Raw genomic sequence first — 23735 nt, 5'->3', positions numbered from 1 at the left:
GTACCCCTCGCACTTGTACCCTGCCCCCCATTTCGAAGCTGCGAGACTTTCAAGTTTTGGCGAGAAGCTCGACCGGCCCCATTGAGTTGGTCGTGCAACTTTGACGTGAACGGTTCGCCGAGTTCCTGGGAAAGAAATCCAAAAGCACGCCGTTTCAGAGTGCAGTGAAATTCGACTTAGCGGTGTTCTTTCTGCCTACCAAAAAATTAAGAGGGAGCGTGTACAGAAACACACACATAGGAACCGTGTGCATTTGTGTCCCCAGATCTTCAATCAAACGTCTATCAAACGGATCTAAATTGTGTAAAGTGCTGAAGCGGTGATTTTTGGACACTCGCATTCCCCTTTGGAGTCCCAAGGACAACGAGGATAAGCGCAGGCCGCTTTTTTTACATTTTTTTTGGAAATGTAAGTCAAAGGTCACTGGCCGCAATCTCACTGCCCAGACAGACGGGCCCCTGCCCACCAACTCATTAGTGTGTCAGTGTGCAAGGATGTGCTTGTCGAATTAGATTTTGCTTTTTAATTGTAATCGATCTCAATCAATTGCATAATTTTTTCCCAATTTTCCTTCACGCCTTGTCCCTTCGCCCTTTCGGCTCTCAACAGCCCATCTGCTGCAATTTACATGTGCGCCCTCTGCTTCCCTCTTCTTGTCTCTGGCAGACATGTGTTAATTACATTTTATTCTATTCCATACACACACGCACACAGACACAGCGATAGAGAGAGTGATAGAGAGAGAAAGAGAGAGAGAGGCACACGCAGAGTCGCTGTCTGTGTGTTTTATTTTTGTCCTCTTTTTACTTTCTGCCCAATATTTATGACCTTCTTATGGTTTCGCTATTGAGTCGAAAACGTGTTTGACAAACAGACAGACAGACTTAGGCATACATACAATAAATTTATAGACATGGACATGCCGCTATGCGAAATTAATTCGAATGTGCAATGTGAAAGCAATTAAGAATGGGGATATACTGAAACAGTGCGAGATCTATAGATCCATAGATATCCCCCAAAGGAGCTGTTCCGCCTTTTGAGCTTTCACTGTACACTGAATAGTGAATATCAAAAAATTAACTAGGGGACGCTGTTCGAATCTAATTGGATTTCATTCGCATCTCTTGAAAGGGCATAACTGGACCCGGGACCACTCAATGTCAAAGCGTCTATCAGCTAGACGACTTGATAAGGTCTAGACGGTTAGCTTAAGTAAATATAAAATCTTTCGAGTGTTACATTCCAACAACTGAGAGTTCAGCATTGTAGTGATAGTAAATAGAATCAATGGGTGGAAGGAAGTATACCCTCTCGGAAGTATAAACTATTCTGGCTCATCCATTTATGCGCAATTATTGTCACGGCCCAGTCATATTTGGCGGAAAATCAATGCCCGGCCGGCGGCACACATTCAAAACGACTTTGACCTTAGCGGACTGTCGTTCAAGATCGTATGTTTAAGCAGCAACAAAAAAAGAAAAAACAAAAATTAGCACGCACGTTTTATGAGTAAAAGCGGGGGGAACAAAAGCAAATCGTTTGAGTGGCCCATTCTATTATTATTATTATTCATATTATTATACAATTCACACCCAAACAGTTTGTAGTTTGTTGTATTATCATTATATTATTGCATAATCGTGTGATGACCGTTTCGTGGGCAGGCGAATAAACACATTCGGTGCGTTGGGTGTGGGTATGGGCATACCATAGCCATGTCAACAGAGTTTTCGTATAATTGCTTGAGATTGGGCTCGCCAAGGGAGCCCTCGAGGCAGCCCTCGAGGATTGCAAGGGCACACCCAGTTAGTCAGTCAGTCGAGAGCCGATGGTGATGGGCACACAACAAACAGAAGCGACAGGATAATTGAACATGCCTGTAAACATTGTCAAAAGTTAAACACAAAATTGACAGAAACTGGGAAAACGGTAAACCAATTACAGTGAAAGTGGTTCGCCAAAGGGAGCTTTCACTGTACCCTGATTTTTGCATATTTCCACGGCATGTTAAATCAGTTGATAAAAAGGAATATCAAGGAATCCAGTTCAAGCGACACTCCTTATCGCACTTCCTCTGAATGTCCAAGCGAAAGACCTTCGGATTATGACTTCCTCTTTGCCTCAACGATAAAAAGAAACCTCAGAGATAAGACGCACGACTTACCTGTTGGCTTTATAGGCACAAATAAATAGATATGGAACGATTGAATTGATTGAGTTCCATAAAATTACTGCCCCAATAATTCGATAAGGGAGTAAGATCTTCCTGGAACTCATTTGATTAATGGTTTAAATCTCTGCCATATGTTGGAATCCCTTGCTAAATACCCCTCCAATATATCACTGCCAACACGCAATCCTAGACAACGTTAAAGTTATACAACCAAAACCATTGCATTGATAAGAAAACATTTTGAATTTGCAAAACGCTTGCAGCTTGAACATATTATGTTCATTCAAAATTTATAGCATTCATAAAAACGGCAGTCGATTGGCTGTTCCGTTCCACGGAGCACAAGGTGACATTGAGGCTTATCTGGTCCGTATGGGATTTGAGTTTTCCGAATGGTATTCGTAGTGTTAGACGCTGACAGACTGACCAGAACTGGTTGGTTGGCATCTCTTTTGGCGTTAATTATATTGTTAATAGCATAATCGTGAATTAGCTCTGTACAAATGAATGGAATTAGCAAATTAAATTGATGTTAACAGAGGAAATTTAATTAGAGCTGTCGATCAACATCGGATCACGTCCATCATGACTATTTATAGGGTGGCAGCAGTGGAGGGGCCCCCAGGAGTGCACTCCCACAGCGAATGATAAAATGGATGGCCAGACCTCCTCCGATGTGTTAATAAAGAAGTCTTATCTGCCGCTCATTATCTGCACCTGTGTCACCCCATGTGTATACAAACAGTCAGTACATGTGTCAACAGTGGTTCTAGATAATCTATGAACCTCTGAAGCTCCCACTCGCCATTCCATTCCCCCCAATAGCGAGCCTCTCGAGTAGGCATGCACTTCACGTGCGGGCACAGTCCGCTCCATAGATGAAAATAACCTTTTATTTTGTTTGTTTGCCCAATATAGAGTGGTAGCTTATCAGTATGGAGAAACGATTAACCCAAAGCGGAGTCAAACTTCAATGTTTAATCCCATTTCGCTAGTATCACCTGACCATCTGGTTTCCCCCATACTCGCGACATGTTGTTCCAGTTCCAAATGCACTTCCCAGCACATAAATATTTACATATATTTTGGCGACCCATGCTAGGTCCCACTTTCTGTCTGACACAGACGAGCCCCCACGATCCACTTGCAGAATCAGAGCACAAGAGAGAGAAACACAGAGAGAGAGAGGCAGCCAGACAGACAGAGTACAGACAGGGTCGGCTATTTGAACTTGTTCGGGACCAGAATTTGAAATGCAAAAGTCTGGGCCAGACACAGCCGTAGCAAAGCCGGTCACTGACGCACCCCTCTGCCCACTCATCGCCGTCGAGTCCGTCTACAAAACCCATATGAATCGTTGATAATGAGCAAAACAAGCTTTTAACTCAAAGTTAATGGAAAGCCAAAAGTAACAGAAGTAAAAATAAAATTGTTATGGCATGTGCGGAGAGAAGCGAACGGAGCAGAGGCAACGCACTGTGAATGCTCTGTAGACGAAACTTTTGCTCTCTCAAGTGGCATTTTCGGTTTATTTTTATTATGGATGCTAATTTGTATTCCCCATAAGTGTAAATACATTAAACAAATGTTGAAAAACAACTTGAATTTATTAATATGTGAGTTTCAAGTGTAAATATTTCGACAGTAGCTTACCCTATTGTGTTTCTTGTTGTTATAAAAACGAGTGGATATATTTTCGGAATTTAATTTGATTGCAACAAACATTGGCTTTGGGTATCGAGTGTTATATTAAATATTTACTCATCTATTACCCACAAGCTGTCGTCCACTATAGAAAATAGTCAGTTTCAATGCATCAATTAGGGAAATTTACGCAACATTCATATGTACTTCGGGTTTTGTTAAACCGATTCTACCCATACCCATCGGGTTAACATATGCAAAATTGTCATTTCAATTGTTAGAACTCGCTTTTGGATTTTGATCACGTGAGTCAGTCCACTTTATTCGCCGACAGCTTGTTATTTATATGGAATAATACTTGGAAATCACACAATCAGCGGACTTTGAGCCGAAGATTAGGCTGGAGCTTCAGCTGGAGCGGGAGCGGGAGCTTGAGCAAACATTCGTACAGTCGTACATAGATCCAAAGTAATGAAAAGGCAACTCAGCATTGAATAGACTTTGAATTGCAATCATTTTTTGGCGAGAGACCTTCCTTCCCCTGTGCCCCTGTCCCCCCTGTGGCTCTGTGCTGTTCTGTTTGTTCGCGCATTTGAAAGTAAAGTCGATAACCTTAAGGCATTTGGAAATCGAGCACACGAAATCAGCTTATTAGCAGATAATTGAAGCGTCGAATGCAATCTCTTGATTGTGTACACATAAATGCATGTAATACATTGCTCTGTTTCCCTCTCGCCCCTGCAGCTACACTCGGAGCATCATGTTCATACCGCGAGCCCAGTCCGCCTTCAAAGCGCTGCGCAGTGCGCAGCCGCGCGTGCGTCTCTACTTTGTCAGCAAGAATGCCTACTCGAGTCAGGTGAGTGAAGGACCCCGACCCAGAATGAATCGCCCAAAAATATACATTGTGTGTCCCCCCGCCAGGTGGAGTACAAGCCCATTCGATCGGTGCTGGTGGCCAATCGCGGGGAGATCGCCATTCGTGTCTTCCGCGCCTGCACAGAGCTGGGCATCAAGTCGGTGGCCGTGTACTCGGAGCAGGACAAGATGCACATGCATCGCCAGAAGGCGGACGAGTCGTATTTGGTCGGCAAGGGGCTGCCACCGGTGGAGGCCTACCTCAACATTCCAGAGATCATTCGCGTGTGCAAGGAGAACGACGTGGATGCCGTGCATCCCGGCTACGGCTTCCTCTCCGAGCGCAGTGACTTTGCCCAGGCCGTGATCGATGCTGGCCTTCGGTTCATCGGCCCCACGCCCAAGGTTGTCCAGAACATGGGCGACAAGGTGGCAGCCCGTGTGGCGGCCATCGAGGCTGGTGTGCCCATTGTGCCCGGCACAGACGGTCCCGTCACCACGAAGGACGAGGCCCTCGAGTTCTGCAAGAAGCACGGACTGCCAGTCATCTTCAAGGCAGCCTACGGCGGCGGCGGACGTGGCATGCGTGTGGTACGCAAGATGGAGGAGGTCGAGGAGAATTTCCAGCGTGCCAGCTCCGAGGCAAAGGCTGCCTTCGGAAACGGCGCCATGTTCATCGAAAAGTTCATCGAGCGTCCGCGTCACATCGAGGTCCAGCTGCTGGGCGACAAGGCCGGCAATGTGGTGCACCTGTACGAGCGCGACTGCTCGGTGCAGCGCCGCCACCAGAAGGTCGTGGAAATCGCTCCGGCTCCCCGCTTGCCCCTGGAGTTGCGCGACAAGATGACAGAAGCGGCCGTGCGGCTGGCCAAGCACGTGGGCTACGAGAACGCAGGCACCGTGGAGTTCCTGTGCGACGAGTCTGGCAACTTCTACTTCATCGAGGTGAATGCCCGCCTTCAGGTGGAGCACACGGTCACAGAGGAGATCACCGGCATCGATCTGGTGCAGTCGCAGATCCGCATTGCCGAGGGCATGACCCTGCCAGAGCTGGGCTATACCCAGGAGAACATCCAGCCCCGCGGCTATGCCATCCAGTGTCGTGTCACAACCGAGGATCCCGCCAACGATTTCCAGCCCAACACCGGACGCCTGGAGGTGTTCCGATCGGGCGAGGGCATGGGCATTCGTCTGGACAGTGCCTCGGCCTATGCCGGCGCCATCATCTCGCCGTACTACGACTCCCTGCTGGTCAAGGTGATCTCGCATGCCGGCGATCTGCAGAGTTCCGCTGCCAAAATGAACCGTGCGCTGCGCGAGTTCCGCATTCGCGGTGTCAAGACCAACATACCCTTCCTGCTGAACGTGCTGGAGAACCAGAAGTTCCTGCACGGCGTCCTGGACACCTACTTCATTGACGAGCATCCACAGCTCTTCAAGTTCCGTCCCACCCAGAATCGTGCACAGAAGCTGCTCAACTACTTGGGTGAAGTGCTGGTCAATGGTCCACAGACACCACTCGCCACCACCCTGAAGCCCGCCGAGGTCAGTCCTCATGTACCAGCCGTTCCCCTGGGTAAGTTCTTGCCTGATTTGTTGGAATCTTTTTGCATGTGCTTTTGTTTCGGGGTAGAGCTTGCTTTTGTGGCTACCCCAGGGGATCCACGGGGGGAAATGCTTCATGTAAAAGTCACCCAATTGATCTTCAATTTGTAATGAAAAAAAACAACAAATACTTGCCACAAATTGAATCAATGAAGAGGCATGCATGGATCTCTCTATTTTATGTGTTTCTCTTGTGAAATGTTTTTATTCGCTGCTTCTACTTTATGCTTTAATCAAACTTTATGTTTTTACTCTTTCAAACAAAATGCACCCGCCAATTTCTGTTGTGTTACATCTGTTATTAATCTGCCAATCTACCGATCAATCTGCAATTTGTAATCGCAATCCAAACAATTGGACAACACACAAAATATCACTCAACAAAAAACACACAAACACGTTCTCATGATACTCTCCTGCTCATACACCAATCAACCGAAGATCTGTCGCCGGAGGCATTAGAGCGGGAAGAGCGTGGCGAGGCCAAAGGTATGTTCTATGCTAAGCTATCCCCAACATCCCAAACAAAGCAAACTCCTCACACAAAGTACACAAACATATAATGTGGCAAGGTCTGGTTCCATCATATCATATAAGCTTTAGCTTTAATTGTTTTGCAATCGTTTTTGCAGCACCTTTAATAGAGCACTAATTTGCTGCATAATTTAAGTCGCTTAAATTCAACTGTTACTTCAACTTAAACTTTAAGTCTTAAAGCCATTATTTTATTGTTAAACTCAAGTTTTAGTTGCAATGGGAACCTCGTTTGTCTGGTCTTGTTCTTTGCATTTTAATCCTTTCACTAATTTCTTGACTGTCTTCAACAGTTACGGAACCACCTTGCGGTCTTCGTGATATTTTGGTGCGCCAGGGTCCCGAGGCCTTTGCCAAGGAGGTTCGCTCCCGCAAGAACCTGATGCTGATGGACACCACCTTCCGCGATGCTCACCAGTCGCTGCTGGCCACGCGTGTACGCTCCCACGATCTGCTGAAGATCTCGCCCTATGTGGCCCACAAGTTCCACAATCTCTATGCGCTGGAGAACTGGGGCGGCGCCACCTTCGATGTGGCCCTGCGCTTCCTGCACGAGTGCCCCTGGGAGCGTTTAGAGGAGATGCGCAAGCGCATCCCGAACATTCCATTCCAGATGCTGTTGCGCGGAGCCAATGCCGTCGGCTACACCAGCTATCCGGACAACGTGGTCCACAAGTTCTGCGAACTGGCGGTAAGGCTCGGTGAATCCTCTGGTTAGGCTATCCCACAAATGTTTCTAATTCCTTTGTGTTTGTCGCGCAGGTTCAAACCGGCATGGACATCTTCAGAGTGTTCGATTCCCTCAACTATCTGCCCAACTTGATACTCGGCATGGAGGCGGCTGGCAAGGCTGGCGGCGTGGTCGAGGCGGCCATTTCGTACACCGGCGATGTGAGCGATCCCAAGCGCACCAAGTACGATCTCAAGTACTACACGAATCTAGCCGATGAGCTCGTCAAGGCTGGCACCCATGTGCTCTGCATCAAGGATATGGCTGGTCTGCTGAAGCCCGAGGCGGCAAGATTGCTCATCACTGCCATTCGTGACAAGCATCCTGACATACCAATCCACATCCACACCCACGACACCTCCGGAGCTGGAGTGGCCTCCATGCTGGCCTGTGCGCAGGCTGGCGCTGATGTGGTAGATGTGGCCGTCGACTCGATGAGTGGCATGACCTCACAGCCGAGCATGGGCGCCGTGGTGGCCTCGCTGCAGGGCACCACTCTGGACACCGGCGTGGATCTGCGCGATGTGTCGGAGTACTCGGCCTACTGGGAGCAGACGCGCACCCTCTACGCGCCCTTCGAGTGCACCACGACCATGCGGTCGGGCAATGCCGATGTGTACCTGAACGAGATCCCCGGCGGCCAGTACACCAACCTGCAGTTCCAGGCCTTCTCCCTGGGCCTGGGCGACTTCTTTGAGGATGTGAAGAAGGCGTATCGCGAGGCCAATTTGCTGTTGGGTGACATTATCAAGGTCACGCCCTCCTCCAAGGTGGTGGGTGACTTGGCCCAGTTTATGGTGCAGAACAACCTCACTGCCGATCAGGTGCTGGAGCGGGCTGAGGAGTTGTCGTTCCCCAAGTCGGTGGTGGAGTACCTGCAGGGTCTCATTGGCATTCCCCATGGCGGATTCCCCGAGCCACTGCGCTCCCGCGTACTCAAGGACATGCCACGCATCGAGGGACGTCCGGGCGCCGAGCTGGAGCCACTGGACTTTGACAAGCTGAAGCAGGACCTGAAGGAATCTCACGCCAATATCAGTGACCGCGACGTCATGTCGGCGGCTCTCTATCCCCAGGTGACCAACGAGTATCTGTTCTTCCGCGAGAAGTTCGGCCCCGTCGACAAACTGGACACGCGCATCTTCCTCACCGGACCCAAGGTGGGCGAGGAGTTCGAGGTGACGCTGGAGCGCGGCAAGACGCTGAGTCTGAAGGCCATGGCCATGGCTGCCGATCTCAAGCCGAACGGAGATCGCGAGGTCTTCTTCGAGATGAACGGACAGCTGCGCACAGTTCACATTCTCGACAAGGAGGCGGTCAAGGTGAGTGGGGAGACAGACTCCAATTGATGCTGAGATCTTGCTAACTTGAACTCTTAATTGTGTGCAGGAAATCCACGTTCATCCCAAGGCCAACAAGGCGGTCAAGAGCGAGGTGGGAGCCCCCATGCCCGGCACTGTCATTGACATTCGCGTCGCCGTCGGCGATAAGGTTGAGAAGGGTCAGCCCCTGGTTGTGCTCTCCGCCATGAAGATGGAGATGGTTGTACAGGCACCACAGGCGGGCGTTGTCAAGAAGCTGGAGATTGCAAACGGCATGAAGCTCGAGGGCGATGATCTGCTGATGATCGTCGAGTAAGCACAGACCTCTCATCGCGCCCGATACAAGGGGCTCATGTCCATTGTCCATTGTCCATGCTGCCAGCGCACACCTATTGTAACATTAAGTCGAACAGTGATAATCTTAGGGATTCTCCTCGTCAGTTGCCACCAAACCACCTAATGCCCTGACCTGACTGTGTATCTATTTTTTATATGTGTATCTGTATATCTGTATCTGAGGAAGCACTCCAAGGGGAGCACTCCAAGGCGCTCCAGGTGTCTCGTCTCGTCACACACACTTTTAGTTTCGTTTAAATGAAATTTGTACAATTTTTATAGATTGAAATGTCGAAATTCCTCTCCTCCAATACATACGTAAGTGGTTATGAATGTTAATAACTATATTGAAATAAATGTTAAACAAATATAGATTTGCTTATAATTAATTACCGAACTAACTTATGTGCATCATACGAAATTTTTCTAGAATGTAGCAACAAATTTGCAGAGCAGGAAAAATTGTTTGGGACTCTGTTTGTTTTATACAATTATTTGCATTTAAGAATAGAATCAGCCTCTAGCCTGTGCTCTACATGCACTTGACAATGAATTCCAGAAAGGCCAGCTCCTTGTTCATTTCGGTGATCCTTTTGAAATGCCTCTGAACGTAGGGTGTGAGCACCTCCACCATGTTGCCGTTGTTGTAGAATCGTGCCTTGGGGTCCAGCAGAGCATCTCCAATTAGATGCTTTAGGATGACATTGCCAGCGTGCGAGTTGCGCGAGTTTGTGGTCCATGCCTTAACGTGCTGCAGCAGCGCCACGCGCTGATCTACATTCAGTTGATCCACCAGCTGACGCAGACCGGCTTCATCGCGCTCTCGCACAAAGTGAACAATTATGTCAAAGGTGGTTTTTGGTTTGTTCAGGTTCAGGGCCAGCACAAAGGCCTTGTGCAGCTGCTTCTGTGCATGGAGGAGCGAGTGCAGGGTCTGCTCCTGCTCCAGAGTCTCCTGACGCTGGTCGAGGGCCTCGTTGCGCGTTGCCTGCGTTACGTCGCCAAAGCGTATCAGCTTGGAGTCCGCGCCACCCGTGTAGAAGAAGCGATTACTTCTGCCTGAGACTGTCAAAGCCCAGACACGATCCGTGTGCTCATCGAGGGACTGCAGACAAGTATTCGTCTTGATGTTCCACAGCTTGAGCAGGCCATCCGAGGCGGCAGAGATGATGAACTTTCCGTGGTCCAGGAACTCTGCTCTCAGGATTGTGCACTCCTGATCGAAGCGTTTGATGCACGTAAAATTGCTGATCGACCAAAGACGCAGCGTGCAGTCCGAGGAGGATGTGAGCACAACCTGATCGACGGGAGAGAAACGCACACTCCACACGCCGCGGGTGTGGCCACGCAGCACTCCCAGCAACGAATTGGAGTCTGCCATCCACAGCTTGGCCGTCTTGTCCTGCGAAGCGGTGGCCAAGATTTTGTTGTTCACGGCATAGGCAACACAATTGACCTCCTTGTCATGGGCCAGAGCTGAATATCGCAGATTGAAGGTGTACGAGTTGCGCTCCTGCTTGTCCCTGGTCAAGTTCCACACCTTCATGCTGCCGTCCTGGCACACAGACGCGAAGCCCGTCGCTCCATTGTGCGTCATGGCCACACAGCCGATCGTGGAGGTGTGACAGTTGGTCTGCTGCGTTAGAGCTTCCAAGGAGCAGGCCTTTTCATGCTCCAGCTTCCACAATCGAATGCTGCAATCCTTGCCCACCGAAATGAGCAGATTGTGAGAGCCTGCCAGAGCCATGACAGTGTCCGAATGGCCGACAATCAGTTTGCAGTTCATATCGTTCTCAGTATCGTACAGCTTAAAGTGTTTGCTATTGGTGGCCACGGCCAAGTAGCGGTCGTTGTCTCCCAAGAAGCACATGTCCAGGATCTCATCGTTGTAGCCGACCAAGTGCTTAACGGGTTCTATGCTGGAGGCATCATAGATGATTATATTCTGTTCAGTGGTTACCAGAGCCAATTGCTTGAGGTCGCAGCAATGCAGCAGCCGACTGATTTGGAAGTCCGACTGTGACAAAAGGTTCTTTATCTTCCAGGATTCGGCATCAACCTGCTGCAGATTTCCTGTTCCGCTGGCCACAACTATCTCCCGGCCCTCGTTTGCGTAGACGACACCTTCCAGCTCATCGAACAACGGCAGCACCTTCAATTGTTTGCCTTCCACCTGGTCTTCTAGCTGCCAAACGATCAAAACTTTATCGCGACTCACAGTAGCCAACTCATTGCATTCAGCATCATTGCTCTTGAAGCTAAGGCCGGTTACCTGCGAGAGATGGCCTCGCATTTTGTGCAGAAGCGCCTTGGACTGATAGTTCCAGCAGTAAATGGTGTTATCCGAACCCACAGCATAGATCTCCTTTCGCAAGACATTTGGATGGAAGCGCAGGAGCCAGCATGGACCAGGGAAGTCCTTCAGGGCGCACAGGCAGCTGTTGTTGGCGAAGTCCCACAGTCTCAGTGTAGCATCAGCTCCTCCGCTGGTGCACACAAGCCTTCCACATGGGCTAAACTCGATTTTGATCACTGGACCCTTGTGTTGCGCTTTCCACAGCTTCACAAGGTTGCAGGTGCTCAGTAGCCACAGACGCAACAGTCCACTGCGATGGGCAGTTACCAAATGCTCGTGCGACAGGGCAAAGCAGGTTATCGCATCCTCCTCCACATCGATGTCGTCCAAGTTTGCCGGCTTCTTCTTCTCCTCTGTCGTGGAGCTTACTCCAAAGCTCTGCAAGATTTGCGAGGTCTGGACGTCGACTTGGTTGACAGCGGCACCGCTCAGGCAATAAAAGTGCTGGCCGTCCGAGCTCCAAGCAATGTCGCCGCCGCCATAGAAGTTTGTGTACTGGGCCTCCGCCGCGTAGCTAAAGCATGGATTAATTATTATTATTTCACAGATTTATTGCAGTCTGCCCTTACCTTTTTTCACAAATATTAGCCAGCATGGTTTTTAGTTGTTTATAAATAAAACCGCGTGCGCAATTAGCAGTGTGACCACGGTATTTTCGATAAAATATACCACAAAACCCACAAAAACATACCAGAATATACCTTCTCATTTGAAAAGCATACCGCAATCTTAAATAATATTCCTCGATTTTGATGTTCTATTTGATATCACTAGCTAGTTAGGAGTCTCAGCACTAAAACTGTAATTTTACCAGATTTATCAACAAATTTTCCACAAGAGTGGCTAGTTTTCATGGCTTCCTTTTGACTGAAAAGGCCAACCAACAAAACTAACATTTCCCGAAAGTACGGAAGTAAGATAAATTTACTGCCGTCCGATCCCTAAAAAATATTCTTCATTTTCGAAATATACCGTCCGAAAATTTGTATAATTAGAAGGTATATTTCGGTATATTCGCTGGTCAGGCGGTATATTTGGGCTATAAATCCGCGGTCACACTTATACCTAGTAAAGCAAAAGCCGTCAAATCATCGTCCAAACTAATTTTTTGCATATAAAAATTAAAATTTAAAGCACCGCAATGAGTACAATCGGAACTGGTGTAAGTAAAAGAAACACAATTTCACCTGGGCAGACTCTATTTTTATAAACTTTTATTGCAGTATGACTTGTCGGCATCGCAGTTCTCGCCGGATGGCCGTGTTTTCCAAATTGACTATGCCTCCAAGGCAGTGGAGAAGAGTGGCACCGTTGTTGGGATCCGTGGCAAGGACTGCGTCATTCTGGCCGTTGAGAAAATAATAACCAGTAAATTATATGAGCCCGATGCCGCTGGTCGCATATTCATCGTTGAGAAGAACATTGGCATGGCCGTGGCTGGGCTGGTGGCTGACGGCAACTATGTGGCTGATATTGCCCGCCAGGAGGCAGCAAACTACCGTCAGCAGTTCGAGCAAGTGATTCCTTTGAAGCACCTATGCGACCGCGTGTCTGCCTATGTCCATGCCTACACCTTGTACAGCGCAGTCCGTCCCTTTGGACTCTCCATTATCCTGGCCTCGTGGGATGAAAATGATGGGCCGCAGCTCTACAAAATTGAGCCATCCGGCTCGTACTTTGGGTACTTTGCCTGCGCCAGTGGAAAAGCTAAGCAGGCGGCCAAGACCGAGATGGAAAAGTCGCGATTTGTAGACTTGAACACAGAAGAGCTAGTCAAAAAGGCTGGTGAAATGTAAGAATTTTTTTGATTTATTCAACGCACATATTGACTGCTCTTGACCTTTCAGAATTTACCGCGTTCATGATGAGCTCAAGGACAAGGACTTCCGTTTCGAAATGGGTATAGTTGGACGTGATACCGAGGGCATTTATCAAATCAATCCCACGGTATTAACCGAGGTGGCCATAAAAGCCGGCGTAAATGCCAATGAGGAAGATGACAGTGGGGATGAGGCGCATTAATTTTTGTATGGCAGTGAATCTAATTCTAGGCCCAAAAATGTAACATTCATTTTCTATTCTCTTTCGCGTAATAAATGATCATATTTGGGATAAAACATGGTGTAATGGAAAATTTAAATTCTTCCTTTTCTATGTAACTCACCTTGCAACTTTCTGAGAGTTGTGCCGTTTGTATCGATTAGCACTAATGTTACGTTACGTCGAAAAGCGATAACGTTAAGTATCGTTTGGTTTCTGGCGCGAAAAATTAACCCATCTCTAATTGACAAAATTGAAAACATAAACAAACAAATTTAAAACGCTTATTTAATTGTAATGACTACTCTAATTGAACAGCTGATTGCAAAGATGGGCTTGCGGGAAGAGCCGAACGTAATGGAGTGAGTTAAATATACGATTAAATGCGAGTAAATATTGAAAGAGTCCTTTGCAGGAAAACCACAGAATTGGTGCGCCTGCTGGAGCTGCGCTCGACCAATGTGCCACTGCAAATAAACGAGTATGGGAAAATCGTACTGTGCGTCGATTTGGCTTCCTGCCTGCTAGGCATTGGGCTCGACAAAGAGCAGGCGTTGAAGCTGTCCGGCCTGCGGAAGAGCCATTACCTCAACAACAAGCGCATGTTTGAGAAGCTGCTGGATCTGAATAAATTGGTCACTGTGAATGACATTTGTGTGCAGCTAAGCCTCAACGAGGTGTCTCGCAAAGCCGAGGAGTTGATGACTCTCTTCAGGGGCTTGGTTTCCACTGAAAACACCGACATTGACACTGACCACCCGCAATACGCCGCAATGGCTGTTTTCCATGCGTGCCGCCTGCTAAAAAAGAAGGTGTCAAAGCCGAAACTGATGCCCTTCAGCAACCTACGCCCAACCCAATGGCAACAGCTCGAACAGCAGTGGGAGCGCATGATAGCCAAGCATTACAAGGAGTCCAAAGTAGTCTCGCCACCTGGTCTGGATGGAAAGCTTAAGGCCAGCCAGCAGGAGAATCTCCCGAGTGACTCAAAGAAGTCCCTGAAGCCTGATGTCGAAGATTATGAGAAATGGAAATCGAGAATGCTGGCAATGGCACAGGCAAAGCTGCGGGAGCTGGAGGCAGCAAATAAACAGCCAATAGAGGCATAAAAGAAATGGCTGCTTTGACCATAGAGATTATATTATCGAGTTTAATTGATGCATCCAAGTGAAAGCCAGTTGTACGTGTTAGTAGACTTTCAGCTTAGTTTTAAGTGGTAAAATTAGTATTGAAAATCAAATTGTCATAAAGAGCTTCAATATATTGCTCAGTCGTTAGATTAAGTAAAGAGATTTCCATTCGTTGATTCAAAATGTTAATCGGACTCGTTATTGGCAGATGATTCCACAGGATGGATGGATTAGGCATTCTTCTTTTTTTTGTTCTCCATGCGGGCGATGAGCAGTTCGCCAACATCGACCCAATTGCCATTGGCATCGTGTGCTGAAATGAAGGGGGAACTGTTTTAGTTAAATGTTCAATTAAATTACGAACTTCGACGCACAATTGTAGATGATTGGCTCCACTAGGTTGCGTGTCTCGGGCCAGCTGTACAATAGATCTTTCAGATGCTTGTAGAACTTGAGCCAGATCTCGCGCTTCATTTCGCGCATTTGCCAGGTGGCCGAGATTTGCGACTGCAGCGATTCGAAGAAGGACAACATTGGTGTGGCACCCTCGATGACAAAGTAATAGAATTTCCCATCAATCTTGCGGGTAAGTCTGTAGACAGCATGCCTATAAGGACGATTGACACCGGCCCGTTTGATGTGCACTGTTTCCAATGGCTAAAGGAAACGCAAAAAAAGAGTCATAATGTGTTGGCCAATTCTGCATTTTTCTGTTCATATTACATCGGCCTTTTCCAGTAAGTCGCTTTCGAGTTCGCCATCTACAAACATTTCGTCTGGAATGAGAATGATCAGTCGGTCCAGTCCGAAAGTGATGTTGTGTTTTTCCTGCAAGGGAATATGTCTCTATAAAAGAATCAAATTAACTTAGGAAGAAGAGAATGCATTACTTCATATACTGCCATGCGGTGCTTGAGGCCGTCACCGTGGCGTTCGGGCAATGAAAGGTTCAAGAAGCCGTGAAAGTAATTGGCAGCCATTCCAGAGGCATAGTCGAGGCCATGTGGTTCTCTTATCCAGTGGGAATAACGCAGTTTACTCCCGCCAAGGCACTGGAATAGCCAGTACAGCGGCATATGGACCAGGAATGCAGCCGTTGGAATGAGCGCCCTGCCGTTACCTGTTGCAGACAATCGAATGAGTGCCAGAACAACGAAGGCCAGAATTATAAGGGCGCTCCTTTTATTGTATGTATACGATCGTCGTAGTATAGTCGAGACGCGATCCTCGGGCAAATAGTATCGAGAGTCCTGCAGATACTCAACTACACCAAGAACCAGTCGCTGAATGAGATCCGCCAGCAAACCCACACCGGCAATGCGTACGGCGGTGTCTTAAATGATTCAAATTGTTTTCTAGCTGCATTAAATAGTTTAAAATGACTCACCTATGTAGTCGCCGATCATTTTGGAAGCCCGCGATTTCTGGCGTCGAAACACACCAGCTGATGGTTCTTTCACAAGTATTGGTTCCATGGCTTTCAACATATGATTCTACAAAAAAGAAATAACGAAAGCTGATAAAAAGCAGCTGATGATAATGGAATGTCCCCTCTCCGTTCTCACCACACCGACTTCGAGGGAAATCCATGATTTCCGTTTTCCGTTCTTTTTCATTCGTTATTCTCTGTTGCTAAATTCACCGTTGGTCAACATTCTGCTATATGACTGACACAAATGTAGCATTTTACTTTTCATTTTGCAGTAAATATCAAATGCCAATACAATGACGTCACGTAACCTGCCTAATACATAAGTATGTACTTGCACATGTATGTAAATTTGTGTGTGTGTTTACTTATTAATTATAGTGTGAACGTTCAAACGTTCAAAAAGCAGATAGCGTTTTATATACATTTCTATGTACATGTGTTTATACATATGTTTGTGCAAACATTAATGAAGCACATTCATTCTGCTTTATTTATTTGCTGTTTTTCCAGCTGCGTTTTTAAATAAATACGAGATACGAGAGTGTGAAAGCAATAAAATCACGAGCCCCACCCTCTTTTTTCCTAACAATTTAACGATTCCCGACTTTACCCCACTGGGCGTAGAGCATTTTTGACTCAATTTCAAAACGAACCGTTTTTTGTCCTCCCTGCCCGTGTCACGAAGGACACATGGACAACTTTAACAGATAATGTATATATACATTTACATATACATATGTATGTAAGTACATACAAAATACGTAAAAAGAGGAATCTCATAAATTTGAACTGTTCAAAAAATAGAACCGGCCGAACGACCTGAAGCTGCTGCCAATAATTTTTTATTTACGATGTAGGGTTTTTCCTTATGTTTTTTTGCTCATTAAAATAAAAATATATCGGGGAATCACAGATTTGGTCTTGGTGTGTATAATTAGGCTACTTGCATATTAAAGTCGTACAAATGTTGGTGAGTTGACAGCTTATGGTCAAAGAATGATTTAAAAACAATTAAATGAAAACCCAACCCAATCAATAAAAGAGATTATATCTAATTATTGGTACATATTTGAAATGTTCAAAGTATTAAGTGCGATTGGAGGAGGTGGATTTGATTTGTGAAAATATTTTAGTCCTTGCTGCAATTAATTCTATGTATTCACGTTATATTACCTCAGCTCCTTTATTTCACTTTTATTCACACAATGTTCAATGCACTTCGGAGAACAGAACTTAATTAATTTTAGTTTCCAGCTAACCTGACAAGGTAAGCTCGAGAACCGTGTGGATTGTAAGAGTTGGATCGTGGATCACGGTCCACGTACCGGCAGCAGTCACAGCTTGTTAACAATTAACAGTGCTGTAGCTGCTCTCCTCTTCTTCATTTATTCGAATTATCCGAATGCTTGGCACACTTTATTTTAAACATGCTAAGTGCATTCAACTAGGCACTTTTCATTTGGAAATTCGTTTTTTTTACAGCAAAGCGCAATAAATCTGAGTAAAAGACATTATTAAAATGATTCGATTCGAAGTACAAGTAAGTAGTAATTTTTTATTGTGCAAAAGTCACCTTCTCTATCTAATACACCGTTTGTATCAGTAACTACATAAATGCGACATTTTTAGCTGGAAGCTTATTTTCCAATCGATTTAATAAAAGTATATCCTAAAAACTAACCAATCTTGTGGAAAATTGATTTTGTAAACATTCCAACAAAAGGAAGTCGTAAAAACTAGCCAATCTTGTGGAGAGTTGATTTATACATATGATAAAATTATAGTTTTAGCGCTGAGACTCCTAAATATCTAGTAAAATCAAAGAGAACACCAAAATCAAAGAAAATTATTTAAGATTTATGGTATATTTACAGTATATTTTGTCGAGGGTCTGTCGGTATATTTGATCGATAATTCCGGGGTGACACTGGTCTTTTGTTTTGGTTCAACTTTTTTGACAATTTCAACACAAAGCAGTATTTGCAAACAGCGTTACTAATAAATAAAAAGGGGAATTTATCTTATTGACAACTACATCTGTCTGTGTCTATTCAGACGTAGATCAAATTCAACTCTAGGCCAACAAAAAATTAAGGTCTGTTTTTGTGCATTGTCAGCTATGTTGCACTTTGTCTTTTGAACTTCCAGTTGCCGACAATATGGACACTAATACGGCCATGACGGGAGACTTCTTCTACGGCTGGGATCTATTGTTTAAGACGATCCGTGCCGAAGTCAACAAGAAGTCCGACGTGCTGATAGCTTTGGTCCACTTTCTGTTGACGAAGCATTACAACTTTCGCTGCGTGGGAATTGGCGATGATGTGAGTAGAGTAGCCACTCTGATGAATGCTTATTTAATGCCTATTGATTCGTATAGAAAACACTATCAGAGGAGGATGTGGGAAGTGAGCTGCTGCCAGACAACTGGAACGACGACGACACCAAGTACTCGCTGCGCTATACGCACGAAAAGGTGCTCTATCTGCTGATTGGGCACATCACCGAAGAGGACTTGCTCCTTAATTTATTGGACATCAATACCAAGAAGGTGTCCAACATTTGCATCGATCCCGAAAACCTGGTGGCCGCTGTTAATGGAAACATTAGCACATTGATGCCAACTGCTTCGGAGATTGTCGATCGCTTCCGCAAGGAGTTGCTGGATCCAGTTTTTACAGGCAAGTCGCGCGAAGTCACCACTCAGACCAGCACAGAGCCACAACGATCCAATGGAGCGGATCCATTGCGCATTGGGGAGCCAAGACGCGGAGGGTAAGGCAGTAGCAAATAGCTGGATGTCCCGCATTCCTATTACAATTTCTGTCTGTCTGTGTCGCGTAGATCATTTATGCCCGGAGGATATGAGCCTCGTCCTTTTGGCTTCCCGGACATCGGACGCGGGGACCTGGACCCACTCGGTCGCGGTGGTCCTGGTAATCTATTCTCGTTCCCCTCGCGTCCCGGAATGCCTGGTAATGGTATGCCCCTACCGCGCTTCGATCCGTTTGGACCCGAGCCGAACATACCGAATCGCGGACCCAATCCAGATCACATGCGCCCACCCAACTGGGACAACGATTACTATATGTAAATTCAATAGTTTACACACACTTGAAACATTTATTTGGAATGCAAATCAGAATGGAATGGGATTTGGATTGAGTTTTCTTGAAGATAATTTTATTATGGTTACACAACACATACACAATACAGAAAGAATATTTTGATATACAATAAAATTCAATTCAGCCTGCAAATCCAAATCCAAATAATTCATAATAACTTCTGAACTGATTGCTGGCAAACGAAAAATGTACAAAAATCTTAAATGAACTTAGGGACTGCTGGTACAGATCTCTCTCTCCTGGATCATCGCTATGTAATGGCTATTCATTTCGTATTATGTATAAAGAAAACAATTTATGTTTTTGCTCATTGCAAATGTCATACAGATGTAAAGTGCGTAATCTCAAAAGATCTACAGAAAATACACTAACAGCGAAATGTCTGAAACATCAGAATGGTTTGTGTTTGCGTTCCTTTGCTTTGCTTACTCCTAGGCTAATATTATAAGTATTACCATTAATATTTTGCTAAATTAATGTAATGTATATAATATTTCATGCTCCTTGCTGCTGATTGACTTAAATTAGAGCTGCTGTCGCTGCCGCGCCGCCGCCGGGCAGGCATCCAGCGGATTGCTTAGCTGTACAACTATTCCTAATGTTTTCTTTTCTTGTTTGTGCCTTGTGCTGCTGCTCCACTCCAAGCCGGCGGCGGCTGCTCATGTGCAAAAGTGTGTGTCGTGTCGGTCTCTCGCCGGGCGCCATACCTCGCCTCGCATCAGTCCCATTCCCCGATAAACATGCGTGGTGTGGGCACATAGCCGCGCGTGGGCAGCGGTAAATGGCGGCCATAGATGTGATTGTATGGTGATTCAACAAGCTCCGAATCTACAAGAAGCACAGAGATCAAATATTACAAAGCGATTCCCAAAATATAATAAGCATTTCCTTGATCATTTAAGCATAGTATAAATGAGTGTGTGTGTGTGTGTGTGTGTTTGTATGTACAACGGCAGTAGATCTGTGTCTGTCCAGGAGTCTAGGAGGAGTCCAGGTTTTTGTAAGAGTTAGTAAACATTTCGTACAGCTTAGTTCTGTTCACCGGGTACTCAAGGCTTTTGGTGGATATTTGGTTGGTTGATTGGGCAATATACAAACCGAACTAAATATTATCTATGGGTATTTATATGTACAATGTACAGCAACCGATCCAAAGGGGGTAACCCACAAAAAACAATAACATATATCGACGTTGTCTATGCCAAAAATAACCTCATTTTGTTCAGTGAAAAAAACGTATGCGTATGCGTATGGTGGTGGTGGGGGGTTGTTCGTTCAATAGTCGAGTATTTGAATTTTCTTCAGGCTGAGGCTGCGCGGCTTGCGTGGCTTCAGGTAGCCATAAATGGACTCCATGTCGCTGATGTCAAGGCGGCTGGCACTGCGCCCAGTTCTGGCAGCTGGGGGAGGTGGCGGCCCATGCAGCAGTCCATTTGCCGCCGCCGCCGCCGCTGCCAGGGCATTGTTTGCCGTTGTTGGGTCATGTATTATTGGTGATGCTTTTTTTGATGCTGCTGCTGCTGCTGCTGCTCCTCCACTGGCATTAGTGGTCATTGTTGCTGCTGCTGCTACTGCTCCACCGCTAGATGCTGATGTTGTGGTCGCTTTCGCTACTTGGGACTGGGCTGCTGCTGATGCTGATGTTGCTATACTTTTGGTTTTACTATTGAAATTATTTTTGCTTTTCAAGATGTCGTCATTGTTTTTGTTGCTGTTCGTTAACTGTCTTTTGTTCTTGTTGCTGCTGCTGCTGCTTATGTTGTTGTTATTGTTCGTTGCATTGTCATATCGTCGTTTGTCAGAGTTTTGAAAATGTTTCGCCTCCTGCTGCTGCTGCCGCTTGCCGCCCCGCCAACTGGGCGATGGCAGCACCGGCGCCTTGTGACTGCCGACGGCGCTGCTCCTGCTCTGGTACTGCTGTGTCCTGGCTGCCAAATTGAACCTGCCATTCGCATAGCCCCTGTCGGGGTCCATTGAGCCGCGCACCCGATCATAGATGTTGGCCGCCGACGGCGCCTTGGCCACAATGCGCTTGCGTCCGCCGTACATATACAGGGAGCCCTCCTCGTTGGGCTGCTCGAAGAAGCTCTCGGTGGACTGGGACTTGGTGCGCGAGCTGGCCAGCACGGCGGGCGCTTGGATCTGGCGCAGCTGTGCCCGATCCACGTACATGTCCACCGTCTCCGTGCCCCGGCTGTAGCCCATGCGTGCTGTAAGGTCGTCGTCAATGTCAAAGTCCATGTCGAAGTCGTCGTACTCGTAGCAGTCGTCGTACCGCTCGTCCTGGGTCAGCAGTGTGTTGGCCGTCAGTGTCGCCGCCGGGTCTTCCTCCTGCACGTGCTCCAGCACCGAGATGTCACTCTCGCTGCACCACTTGACCACACCGGCCTGCTTCTCCACCAGACTGCCGCTCAGTCGCTGGTGCCGGCGCAGCTGCTGCTGGCTGAGACTGCGCTGTGGGCGTGGCGGCGGCACAGAACCACAGAGTGGGGCCAGTGCATAGCAGCTCACGCAGTTGCAGGCGCTCTCAGCCAACGGGCGACGGGTGGAGAGGCGGCGAGTCACCTGGCGACCCAGCGACTCCTCCAGGTTGTCGTAGTAGGGTGGAAGAGTGGGCTGGTGGCGCGCATGCCGCTCGCACTGATGCATGTGGCTGTGATTGTGATTGTGGTGGTTCTGGTGATGGTTCTGGTGCTTAGGATGCGGATGTGCGTGCGGATACGAGTGCGGAGTGCGGGTCTGCGGTGTCAAGTGGTGCTGGTGCTGGAGCTGCTGCTGCTGCTGCTGGCTACGTGCTTTGTTGGGTGTGCTTTGTGTCTTTGCTGTTGCTGTTGTTGTTAGGTCCGTTGGCAGTGACTGTGGTTGCTGTTGTTGTTGCTGTTGTTGCAGTTGCAGTTGCATTTGCAGTGCGTGCGTTTTGTGTTTATAAATACCTATGCCACTCTCATAGCTGCGCGTCTGCCAGATCGGATGGTGATGATTCTGCTGCTGATGGCCAGCATTGTGATGGTGCACAGCATGTGCTGCCGCCGCAGCGGCCATCAGTTGCTGCTGCTGCTGCTGCTGCTGTATGTGATGTGGATGCATGCCCGCCAAGTGATTGTGTATCATCGAGGTCTTCTTCTGGCTGAGCGTGCTCATGCCTCCATTGCTGCTCAAGTTGTTGTTATTGTTGATGATGTTAATGTTGTTGCCATTGCCATCCCGCTGATCCTTTAGGCCTTGGCCGGAGCCCTTCTTGCCCGACTTGCCAAAGTTGGGCACTCGTGCCCGCAGTCCACAATAGTAGGGATCATCTGTGGAGTTGGGAAAGTGTTTGCTCAGACTCTAGCTTACTCCGCGCTGCTGGCTGCTGGCTCTTACCGTATTTCTTGTTGTCCTTGCCCTTGTCCGACTTGCCGCGCGACAGTTTTATGCGCGTTTCCAAATCAATGTCATCATAGTCCGGCTGTCAAAAGAAAAGCGAAAGTGGAATAAGAATCGTGGCAAATACTGCGGTTATTAGACAATCATTTATGTGCATATTTCGACCTGAAATGCAGCTCCAAATTGTGCAAGCGGCAGTGAACAAAAACTCCGCATAACTCCGAGCTCGATTCCGAGCCCCTTTTGCTGTTGGCACTGACGCGGTCGTTGGGCCCAATTGGCAATGCAATCCAGCAGTCGAGCAGTCGAGCAGCGGCAACAGCATTCCGCGCATATTAATTACACGCGATTCGTTTGCAGTTATTTGCTGCAATCCGAATATTATTGAATGCAACGAAACGGCCATTGCCCAGTGAGGCTCAACGGCGAAATCTTCCACGTCCAACCACCTGTCCGCCGACCAGCAGCAGACACCAGACACCAGCCACGAGACAGTGGACAGAACTGGAGCCGCGCTGGAATCGGAGACCCATTTTGCAAGTGGCCGCGTTGCGCATGTAACCGAGCATGGGCAGGCTGACTGACTGCCTGGCTAACTAGCCTCATTGTGGCGCGGCAACCAACCAAGTTGCCACACTTCTGCACAGTTTTGCTTTATTTGTGCGCTGCCAAATTTGTACCCAGCACTTGCTGGCAAACGACTTGGGCTTGGGCAATCATTTGGGGATCCCTTTTCCGCGCTTGCTTACCTTTGGAATCAGATCGTGTGCATAGACATTGTCCCTGGGTGGCAGCTTGGGCGGCTTCTCGCTGCGTTTGTGGGCCAACTGTTGCGTCTGCAGCAGCAGCTGTTCCCGCGTGGCTGCCACATGTCCGCTGTTGCCGTTGTTCATGTGTTTCCCCAGCTGCTGCGGATGCGCCTGCTGCTGGTGTCCGCTGCCAAAGCCGGAGCTGCCCGAACTGCCGCCGCTGCCATTGCCGGCCACGCTGTAGGGATCCTCATCGGGTATGGGTATGCGCGGGCGATTCTTAATGTCCACAATGGGGCGTTGCACTATGCAAAAGGAGAGGAACATTG

The 23735-nt window shown here is 47.4% G+C and overlaps 7 protein-coding genes across 9 annotated transcripts in view; 4 read left to right on the top strand and 3 right to left on the bottom strand.

The window, feature by feature from the left end:
* The first annotated feature begins 91 nt into the window (after positions 1-91).
* Positions 92-9577, top strand: LOC117892674 (pyruvate carboxylase, mitochondrial). Of its 2 annotated transcripts, XM_034799070.1 has the most exons (7): positions 92-408; positions 4565-4679; positions 4745-6254; positions 6725-6772; positions 7111-7508; positions 7580-8869; positions 8937-9577. In XM_034799070.1, exons 2-7 carry the CDS (start codon positions 4581-4583, stop codon positions 9183-9185), a joined length of 3594 nt encoding a protein of 1197 aa, XP_034654961.1. In that variant the 5' UTR covers positions 92-408; positions 4565-4580; the 3' UTR covers positions 9186-9577. The 2 variants fall into 2 exon arrangements, with proteins under 2 accessions (XP_034654961.1, XP_034654962.1); XM_034799071.1 differs by lacking the exon at positions 6725-6772.
* Positions 9363-12337, bottom strand: LOC117892675 (transducin beta-like protein 3). The gene is made up of 2 exons (XM_034799072.1): positions 12131-12337; positions 9363-12075 (listed from the first exon to the last, which is right to left on the bottom strand). Exons 1-2 carry the CDS (start codon positions 12268-12270, stop codon positions 9738-9740), a joined length of 2478 nt encoding a protein of 825 aa, XP_034654963.1. The 5' UTR covers positions 12271-12337; the 3' UTR covers positions 9363-9737.
* Positions 12338-12585: 248 nt separating this feature from the next.
* LOC117891368 (proteasome subunit alpha type-3) lies at positions 12586-13678 on the top strand. The gene is made up of 3 exons (XM_034796805.1): positions 12586-12723; positions 12785-13353; positions 13409-13678. The coding sequence occupies exons 1-3, from the start codon at positions 12703-12705 to the stop codon at positions 13581-13583; spliced, it is 765 nt and encodes a 254-aa protein (XP_034652696.1). The 5' UTR covers positions 12586-12702; the 3' UTR covers positions 13584-13678.
* Positions 13679-13813: 135 nt separating this feature from the next.
* On the top strand, positions 13814-14792 carry LOC117890037 (origin recognition complex subunit 6). Its single transcript, XM_034794655.1, has 3 exons — positions 13814-13963; positions 14017-14708; positions 14774-14792. Coding segments are annotated over exons 1-3 (759 nt in total). The 5' UTR covers positions 13814-13898; the 3' UTR covers positions 14776-14792.
* A 12-nt stretch (positions 14793-14804) lies between these two features.
* On the bottom strand, positions 14805-17475 carry LOC117890035. Its single transcript, XM_034794653.1, has 6 exons — positions 17337-17475; positions 16119-16224; positions 15622-16064; positions 15455-15559; positions 15106-15388; positions 14805-15044 (listed from the first exon to the last, which is right to left on the bottom strand). The coding sequence occupies exons 2-6, from the start codon at positions 16216-16218 to the stop codon at positions 14962-14964; spliced, it is 1014 nt and encodes a 337-aa protein (XP_034650544.1). The 5' UTR covers positions 16219-16224; positions 17337-17475; the 3' UTR covers positions 14805-14961.
* A 668-nt stretch (positions 17476-18143) lies between these two features.
* On the top strand, positions 18144-19339 carry LOC117890036 (proteasome inhibitor PI31 subunit). Its single transcript, XM_034794654.1, has 3 exons — positions 18144-18487; positions 18544-18938; positions 19008-19339. The coding sequence occupies exons 1-3, from the start codon at positions 18323-18325 to the stop codon at positions 19255-19257; spliced, it is 810 nt and encodes a 269-aa protein (XP_034650545.1). The 5' UTR covers positions 18144-18322; the 3' UTR covers positions 19258-19339.
* LOC117890034 overlaps positions 19330-23735 on the bottom strand; it is a 27989-nt gene continuing 23583 nt past the window's right edge. Inside the window, exons 7-10 of one of the 2 annotated variants that reach the window (XM_034794650.1) lie at positions 23407-23711; positions 22655-22739; positions 22225-22587; positions 19330-20119 (exon numbers count right to left, since the gene is read on the bottom strand). In XM_034794650.1, coding sequence (XP_034650541.1) covers positions 20010-20119; positions 22225-22587; positions 22655-22739; positions 23407-23711 — 863 coding nt within the window. In that variant the 3' untranslated portion in view covers positions 19330-20009. Of the gene's footprint in view, positions 20120-20551; positions 21575-21607; positions 22588-22654; positions 22740-23406; positions 23712-23735 lie in introns of those variants that run through there. The other variant, XM_034794652.1, reaches the window with a different exon arrangement.

The sequence above is a fragment of the Drosophila subobscura genome, chromosome E, assembly GCF_008121235.1.
Source record: "Drosophila subobscura isolate 14011-0131.10 chromosome E, UCBerk_Dsub_1.0, whole genome shotgun sequence".
In the NCBI taxonomy this organism is placed as follows: domain Eukaryota; kingdom Metazoa; phylum Arthropoda; class Insecta; order Diptera; family Drosophilidae; genus Drosophila; species Drosophila subobscura.
Note: the sequence above shows the minus strand (reverse complement) of the source record. Positions and strands in the feature narration are given on the sequence as shown.

Coding starts and splice junctions, on each gene's coding strand:
- LOC117890037 (XM_034794655.1), top strand. CDS start 13,899: ATGACTACTCTAATTGAACAGCTGATTGCAAAGATGGGCTTGCGGGAA. Junction 13,964..14,016: donor GAAGAGCCGAACGTAATGGA/GTGAGTTAAATA, acceptor AGTCCTTTGCAG/GAAAACCACAGAATTGGTGC.
- LOC117890036 (XM_034794654.1), top strand. CDS start 18,323: ATGGACACTAATACGGCCATGACGGGAGACTTCTTCTACGGCTGGGAT. Junction 18,488..18,543: donor GCGTGGGAATTGGCGATGAT/GTGAGTAGAGTA, acceptor TGATTCGTATAG/AAAACACTATCAGAGGAGGA. Junction 18,939..19,007: donor GGGGAGCCAAGACGCGGAGG/GTAAGGCAGTAG, acceptor TGTGTCGCGTAG/ATCATTTATGCCCGGAGGAT.
- LOC117892675 (XM_034799072.1), bottom strand. CDS start 12,270: ATGAGAAGGTATATTCTGGTATGTTTTTGTGGGTTTTGTGGTATATTT. Junction 12,076..12,130: donor GCTAATATTTGTGAAAAAAG/GTAAGGGCAGAC, acceptor TCCATGCTTTAG/CTACGCGGCGGAGGCCCAGT.
- LOC117892674 (XM_034799070.1), top strand. CDS start 4,581: ATGTTCATACCGCGAGCCCAGTCCGCCTTCAAAGCGCTGCGCAGTGCG. Junction 7,509..7,579: donor ACAAGTTCTGCGAACTGGCG/GTAAGGCTCGGT, acceptor TTTGTCGCGCAG/GTTCAAACCGGCATGGACAT. Junction 8,870..8,936: donor TCGACAAGGAGGCGGTCAAG/GTGAGTGGGGAG, acceptor AATTGTGTGCAG/GAAATCCACGTTCATCCCAA.
- LOC117890035 (XM_034794653.1), bottom strand. CDS start 16,218: ATGTTGAAAGCCATGGAACCAATACTTGTGAAAGAACCATCAGCTGGT. Junction 16,065..16,118: donor AATGATCGGCGACTACATAG/GTGAGTCATTTT, acceptor GAATCATTTAAG/ACACCGCCGTACGCATTGCC. Junction 15,389..15,454: donor ACTTACTGGAAAAGGCCGAT/GTAATATGAACA, acceptor CGTTTCCTTTAG/CCATTGGAAACAGTGCACAT.
- LOC117891368 (XM_034796805.1), top strand. CDS start 12,703: ATGAGTACAATCGGAACTGGT. Junction 12,724..12,784: donor TGAGTACAATCGGAACTGGT/GTAAGTAAAAGA, acceptor CTTTTATTGCAG/TATGACTTGTCGGCATCGCA. Junction 13,354..13,408: donor GTCAAAAAGGCTGGTGAAAT/GTAAGAATTTTT, acceptor TTGACCTTTCAG/AATTTACCGCGTTCATGATG.